General features: G+C 35.5%; 2 protein-coding genes across 7 annotated transcripts; one reads left to right on the top strand and one right to left on the bottom strand.

Moving 5' to 3' along the window:
• The first annotated feature begins 208 nt into the window (after positions 1-208).
• On the top strand, positions 209-2,865 carry LOC111799526 (uncharacterized). Its single transcript, XM_023682874.2, has one exon. The coding sequence runs from the start codon at positions 333-335 to the stop codon at positions 2,358-2,360; it is 2,028 nt and encodes a 675-aa protein (XP_023538642.2). The 5' UTR covers positions 209-332; the 3' UTR covers positions 2,361-2,865.
• Positions 2,403-6,910, bottom strand: LOC111799527 (uncharacterized). Of its 6 annotated transcripts, XM_023682875.2 has the most exons (9): positions 6,803-6,910; positions 6,522-6,700; positions 5,437-5,545; positions 4,084-4,388; positions 3,862-3,996; positions 3,555-3,653; positions 3,121-3,213; positions 2,952-3,026; positions 2,403-2,812 (listed from the first exon to the last, which is right to left on the bottom strand). In XM_023682875.2, exons 4-9 carry the CDS (start codon positions 4,148-4,150, stop codon positions 2,598-2,600), a joined length of 684 nt encoding a protein of 227 aa, XP_023538643.2. In that variant the 5' UTR covers positions 4,151-4,388; positions 5,437-5,545; positions 6,522-6,700; positions 6,803-6,910; the 3' UTR covers positions 2,403-2,597. The 6 variants fall into 6 exon arrangements, with proteins under 6 accessions (XP_023538643.2, XP_023538646.2, XP_023538644.2 ...); XM_023682878.2 differs by lacking the exons at positions 5,437-5,545; positions 6,522-6,700; positions 6,803-6,910 and having other exon boundaries at positions 3,588-3,653; positions 4,084-4,630; XM_023682876.2 differs by lacking the exons at positions 5,437-5,545; positions 6,522-6,700; positions 6,803-6,910 and having other exon boundaries at positions 2,952-3,023; positions 4,084-4,620.
• Positions 6,911-7,345: the final 435 nt, after the last annotated feature.

Here is a 7,345-nt window from a genome sequence, read left to right as displayed (position 1 = left end):
AAATTGGGTCTAGAATTTTTCATTAATCGGTAAGAATTCGTGTTACTTATTCTTTAAAAAGAAATAATTATTTTAAAATTTTTATTTTTCAATATAATCAATATACAAGTAAATAAATATTAGATGTTTCATATAATTTTTAAAAATTTAAATTTTATGGTTTTTAAAAATAATATTTTATTTTAAATATTACTGTCTGAAAAATAATTATTTTTTTAAATATGTATTGAAAATATATTTATATTAAAGGGACTGACAGCTGGCACAAAGCTGTATAAATTACCCACTCGATTCTGTTTCCCTTCTGCTCTGGTTTCTAAAACTAATGGAGAATGTTCTTTGTAGCTCAGCCCTCATTTGCACTCAGACCCACATGGATTTTCTCTCTATATCGCAGGACATCGATCTTGCTTTCAACTTCCACCTCCTGCTTGCAAGGCCGTCATGCTCCACCCACGTTTCCAAATCTAAAGCCTCTCAATTCCGAGATCTCAAGCTGTATGAGAAATGGGTTAGTGGAAGAAGCCCAGAAACTGTTCGACGAAATGCCTCAACGAAATGTTGTGACTTGGAACGCGATGATTCGCGGCTACTTCTTGAACGGGTGGTGTAGTGATGGGATTAGCTTGTTTCGTCGAATGCCAGAGCGAGATATTTTTTCTTATAATACGGTGATTGCTGGGTTGATGCAATGTGGGGATGTTGATGGTGCGAAGGAGATTTTTGATGTAATGCCGTTTAGAGATGTTGTGAGTTGGAATTCGATGATTGCGGGGTATGTTCGAAATGGGTTACTTGAGAAAGCGATACAGTTGTTCGATGAAATGCCTTTGAAAGATGTAATTTCTTGGAACTTGATAATTGGAGGGCTTGTAAACTGCGGCAAACTTGATTCGGCTGAAGTGTATTTTGGCAAAATGAACAGGCGTGATCTTGTGTCGTGGACCATCATGATCTCGGGGCTTGCCCGTGCAGGACGCGTTGATAAGGCAAGGAAGCTTTTTGAGAACATGCCCATGAAAGATGATCGAGCGTGGAATGCCATGATGGCTGGGTATATAGAGAATGGGCAGATTGAAATGGCAGAGGAGCTGTTTGAGAAAATGCCTGATCGAAACTTTGATTCTTGGAACGGTTTAGTGAATGGATTGGTTGGAAGCCAAAGGGTTGACGATGCTAGGAGACTTTTTATGGAAATGCCAGAGAAATGCCAAAAGACATGGAACAATATTGTGCTAGCATACATAAGGAATGGACTGGTAAAAGAGACTCATGGAGTTCTTGAGAAAACCCCATATGGTAATATAGTTTCATGGACTAATTTGATCGTGGGGTACTTTGGGATTGGTGAAGTTGGAATAGCAGTGAAGATCTTTGAATCAATCCAGGATAAGGATGCAACCATATGGAATGCTACAATATTCGGATTAGGAGAGAACGACCGAGGCGAGGAAGGTTTGAAGCTTTTTACTAGAATGATAAAGTTAGGTCCATGTCTCGATAAAGCTACATTTACGAGTGTTCTAACGATCTGTTCCAACCTGGAAGCTTTGCAGCTTGGTAGACAAGCACATGGACTTGTTATAAAAGCTGGATTCAGTGACATTGTTTCGGTTTCAAATGCTATGGTTACTATGTATGCAAGATGTGGGAACATGGATTGTGCTTTGATGGAGTTTCGTTCGATGTCGAGCAGGGATGTAATTTCTTGGAATTCTATTATCTGTGGGTTTGCTCACCATGGAAATGGAAAAGAAGCACTGGAAATGATTGAAAAAATGAGATTAGCTAACATAGAACCTAATCATATAACCTTTATTGGTGTTCTGTCTGCTTGTAGCCATAAGGGTCTAGTGGAACAAGGAAGGTACTATTTCAATTTGATGAAAAACGAATGTTCTATTCAGCCATTGAGCGAGCATTATACGTGCTTAGTTGATTTGTTCGGGCGATTCGGGCTTATTGACGAGGCACTGAGTTTTCTAGTCGAAATGAAAACAGAGGAAATCGAAGTTCCTCCGAGTGTTTGGGGGGCTTTGCTTGGAGCTTGCAGAATCCATAAGAATTATGATGTAGGGGTGATTGCAGGTGAAAAGGTTCTGGAGAAGGAGCCTCATAACTCTGGAGTGTATTTGATTTTAGCAGAAATGTATTTGGGAAGTGGGAAAAGAGAAGATGCTGAAAGGATTTTGGCAAGAATGAAGAACAATGGAGTTAAGAAACAACCAGGGTGTAGTTGGGTTGAGATAAACAATAGCGGACACGTCTTTCTTTCGGGAGATCGTTCGAACCCGCATTTTGATAGAATCTGTTGTGTTTTAAAGCTGTTGAATCTGGAGATGGAGTTGCAAACAACATAGTGATGAATAAAAATGCACGTCTAGATCAGTTTCATAGCTATGTCAGTGGAAAATTTCGCGAGCTGTTACTAGAACTTCATTCATTTCAAGTTTTCAAGTTCAAAACATCTGTAAGCTACGCTACGAACGAGGAACCTCTTGCCTTGTTGAGCATTTAGACAGTGCAAGCCTTGACTCGAGTCTTATATTTCTCCCCTATTGGAAGAAGCTAATTACATGCTTGATGATAGCATCACCTCAAGGACTCTGGCTTCTATTCTTCCCAGCCGATCGACATTTACTATCGACGACAGTTTCCTTGGATTTCCTCGAGCAGATGGGATTTTCGTTGCCACTGTGCCTAGCGACGATCTTACACTGTGAGTGTCTGGACTGAACTGAATTGTGATTCTTCAAGACTGATGGTTTTTCAGTTGGTTTTCTGTTTTTCTTCCCAATCATCAGATCATTTTCTGGAGAAAACAGAATAGAAAGCTTCAATTAATAAAATGATATTCACGAGAGACATTTTGATGAACTTAAAGATGCTCAAGAGGCCATAAACATAGAGATGAATCATAGTGAGACTAGTTCATAGAAGGTAGGAAATACCAGGGCTGGATAGGACGGCACGAGGCATTGGGATTGAACTGGCTCTAGTATTAACTTTGTTACACCTCTTATCTGCTTTAGCAAACCAAACATAGCTGATATTTCAGAACAGAATGAAAATCTACTGTTTTTTGTTTATAGGGATGAACATATAATGTTAGTTTCGTACCTTGAGATTCAGAAGTGGATGGCTTTACTACATTAGGACTGTAAACTTTCGGAACTTTAGCAGTGGATGATGAAGAAACACGATGCTCCTTTCCTGTGAATACAAACATTTTTGCAATAAAACCGTGAGGTCAAAATTCAGAGAGTAAAATATTCAACATTTATTATGATTGGTGTTATTCTAAAAAAACTCATGTATTTGAATGTTATTCTCTCATACCTAATTCAAGCTGAGTGTTATAGTTGATGTCATGTCGGTTTTGTGTTTAACAAGCTATATATGATTTCAACTTCTACTCTAAGGATACTTTTGAAACTTTTGAAACGTTTAGGAAAGATCAAAGGTATGTTTTGAAATATCTTCAAATTCCAAGCAAAATCAATCAAAATTGGGATGAGTTGTTTTTGACGATGGCAATCATAGGTTACTGGAACCTTCGTTTTCTGTCAGATTTGGTGGAAACTTACTCCACACTTTTGCTCTGAAGTTTGGTGTCCCTAGATCAGAACAAGATGCCCTTTCTCTATGTAGTTCTGAAAAAGAAAGCTAATAAGCTAATATCAACATTTAAACTTCAAATTTATGATATATCTATCTAAACTGACTGTCAACTTCTGGTTTTTCATTTTTCAGCTTCCACAACACGAAAAGATTAGAAACAAAGACAACAGCACAAAGATGCTTCGTTCAAGCAGAAACAGACCCATAAATTTATAACAATTCCCAGAAACTAGAGAGTACCTGAAGAATTTGAGGAGTCTTCAAGAAATAGTGATTCCAAATCTTTCAAAGACAACAGATAACTTCTCTTCTGCTCATTTACAGCAGGGTGATCATCGAGCTCGTTCTCCTCCCTCACCTTCACCTTCGGATAGACTTGCAAGCCCAACAAAAACAACAAAAATCAACACAAAGAGCAAGAACAAAAAGATCAAAAACAAACCCAGATTAGATCAAACCCACTTGCAGGCTGGTCCTTCATCATCTTAGGAACAGAGATGCGGCATATGGGCGTTGGATTTTGAACCATCGAAAACGAATCAGTAGTAGAAGAAAAAGATACCCAGAAATCAGGAGTTCAATGCTTGTCTTCAAAGAGAGAAAAGAATGAGTAGTGCGCCAAGTTAAGGGAGAAACGGCTTTTGGGGTTTTCAGAAATTGAAATGAATCAAATCAGAAGTGATCGTTGGGTCAACGAAAGCCAAAGGGCGCATTTGTCTGAAACCTTCGCAGTGGCGGACCCCATTGGCCTTTACCTTTTGCTCCTCCTGAGTTAAGAACAGAATCAAATTGGGTTCCAACGCAAATTTCAATGTTTCGTCTCTTCCATTCCTTCTCGTCCATTTTTGGATTTAGGGTTTAGATTTTTGTTTCTTGATTGGTGGGGTTCAGTTCTTTCTGATCTTCATGAGGATTTTCCCGCAATTGATACAGTTTTTTCCCCCTATTTGTTTGGAGTGTATCAAGAATCTGGGAAATCTTATTTGATTTTGTTTTAAAGGTGGCGAAAAGTGATTAGGACACTTGTTTTTTATATCCTAAAACCTTAGTCAATAAATGGAGGCTATTTTTTCACCTAAACAAATAAAGGTCAATTAAGGGAATTATTGAATATAATTAAATAATAACGACTTCTTTTTTTAAGACACCATCAATATTGGGATGGAAATATATAAATTCATACCAATCCGATAAAATTTTAATGATCTCAGTATAACAAATATGAAAAATAGTTAAATATGCTTGTCTGTGGAGTAAGAAACATATAACAAGAATTCATACATGTAGGGTTAAGACGTGCATTAATACTTTTTTTTTATATAACATCCCGAGATTTTGAATTTTCATTTATTTACATCTACTTTTTAATATTCTTGGGTCGAGCTTGATAATATTTTTTAGGTTTATTTTTCTGTTGTAATTTTTAAAAGGTTTAGTTATCAAAATTTATCGAACCATAATTCTATTGTTCTTTGTTTTTTAAAATTATACTAATATGGTAATGATTTTATTAGTTACGTTACCTATTTTTAAACAAGATTCTTTGCCATTTATGCATTTTTGTAAGCATTTGATTCCAAATTCTCTCAATAAATAACAAATGTTAAAAGTATTTTTCTTTCTTTTTTGTTTTTTTTTTTTTAATTTCATTAGCCTCCTAATTTTTCTTCATCCAACTAAGCATGTTCACATTTTTATATTTAATGACCTAATCGTGAATAAAATTGTTTTTTTTAATATATAAAATAACGTATAATTGTTGTAAATATAATTAAAGTCAAAATATATATAATTAGATAAAAAATTTGTAAGTACCTCTTCATTTATCATTTTCATTTTCTTCTTGCAAGATGATGCTCCTACTTTGAACCTTAAGCTTTCTTTTTTATTCTTCAGTTTGCATGGGTTCTTTTCCCTTGTCCACCTGTCAAAACAAAAAACGAAGATTTCAATCATAAGCTTCTTCACCTATGGATCTCACTTTCAGCATAAGTTCTCGTGACTTTGTTTTTTTGTCTTCTCTAAATGTTTCATACTAATAGAGATGTATCCGTTACTTATAAACTCGTGATTATCTCCTTAATTAGCCAACGTGGGATTTTCTTCCAACAATCCTCCCCTCCCTTCAAGCCTATGGAGCCCTCAAATGTGGATTTCTTCTCTAGAGCCCTCAAACAAACTATACCATTGTTCGATACTTAAGTCACTTTTGACTACAGATTCGATCTCACAACTTCTTTATTCGACTAACATGACTCTGATATCATGTTAGGAACTACGAACCTCCATCGTGGTATGATATTGTTTACTTTGAGCATAAGCTCTCATGACTTTATTTTTTGTTTCTTCAAAAGAAGTCATACCAATAAAGATGTATTCCTTACCTATAAACTCATGATCATCTCCTTCTCCTTAATCAGAGTACTCCGCACTCTGATTTGATTCGATTAAACAACAATCAAACATGTTGGAAGAATTATTATGCGAAGAAAAAATAGCAAACTGAACCAACAAATGCAGCCCGAGTGAAGTTTATCATTAATAAGCTGTTGTTGCTAATAGTCTATCTGCAATAATTGTAATTGTGATTTCAAATATTGCCGATATACTTCACTTCCAATGGTAAGCAGCTAAATTAAAGAATCAGTAAGCAGCTAAACCAAAACCAATTGGAAGTTTATGATTAGAAGTTTTTATTCTACAATCAAATAAGAAAACAAAAATAAAGAATCGGTAAGCAGCTAAACCAAAACCAATTGGAAGAAAAAAATGTATCATAAATAATGAATCAACTCAGTTCCTTACCTGTGGAAGAAAAGACATAGGATAATTGAAGTAGTTCAGAAGGTGATTTATTAGCATCGTGTTTTCTTCGAGAGCAGAAGCAGAAGAAAGCGTACCTTGAGAGCAGAAGCTATGGCGCCTAGTAACTTTTCTGGTAAAGGAATGGAGACGCGAGCTTGAAGAGGAGAAGCTCTGCAAAATTAACGCTGAAGCCACTCAAACGAGGCTGAAATGCGGAATCAATTTCGCTACAAGCACACAGTTAGTCAGTTTCAAATGGCTGAGAATCGCGATTCTTCAAAAGAACAAACAACAAACATGATGAACTTCAGTGAAACAACAAACATGTAAGAATTACGAAGATGAACAGAAGGAAGAAGAAATCAGCGAAGAAAACCTCAGAATCAACAGCGACGAAATCGAAAACCAAAGGAGGAAGAAATATGGAAGACGGTTGGCGACTTGAAAAGCAAGAAATGAAGATGAAGCGGGATTTTAGAGATAACCAGAAGTTGGGCTGAAAGGGTTTAATGGGGCTTTTCGTCATTTCACATGCTGAATAAGGTTTTGCTATATTTGCTAATAATTTTAGATTTATAATTAAAAACCTAATTTACACACAAAATAGAAATTTACGCACAATCCATTTTTAATAAAGAAAATTAATTATAATTATTAAAAAAATAAAAAAAATAAAACTATTACAAATCTGTCTTCGATTGATTTTTTAAAAAGTATAAATGTTAAAATTATTAAATAAAAAAGTTTTTTCCGAATTTCCAGATTGTTATTTTATAAAATTATCATATTCTTTAATCCACATTGCCGACAATTTTAAATTATATTAGTTTGAAAATATAATGCGAATTTACGGATTTAGCCTCATATTCTTGTCCGGGTTAGGGATAGCTGCCTATTCGAGATCAGGATACAATGCTTC

Source organism: Cucurbita pepo, chromosome 8 (genome assembly GCF_057944985.1).
Source record: "Cucurbita pepo subsp. pepo isolate OVF chromosome 8, ASM5794498v1, whole genome shotgun sequence".
Taxonomy (NCBI): domain Eukaryota; kingdom Viridiplantae; phylum Streptophyta; class Magnoliopsida; order Cucurbitales; family Cucurbitaceae; genus Cucurbita; species Cucurbita pepo.
Note: the sequence above shows the minus strand (reverse complement) of the source record. Positions and strands in the feature narration are given on the sequence as shown.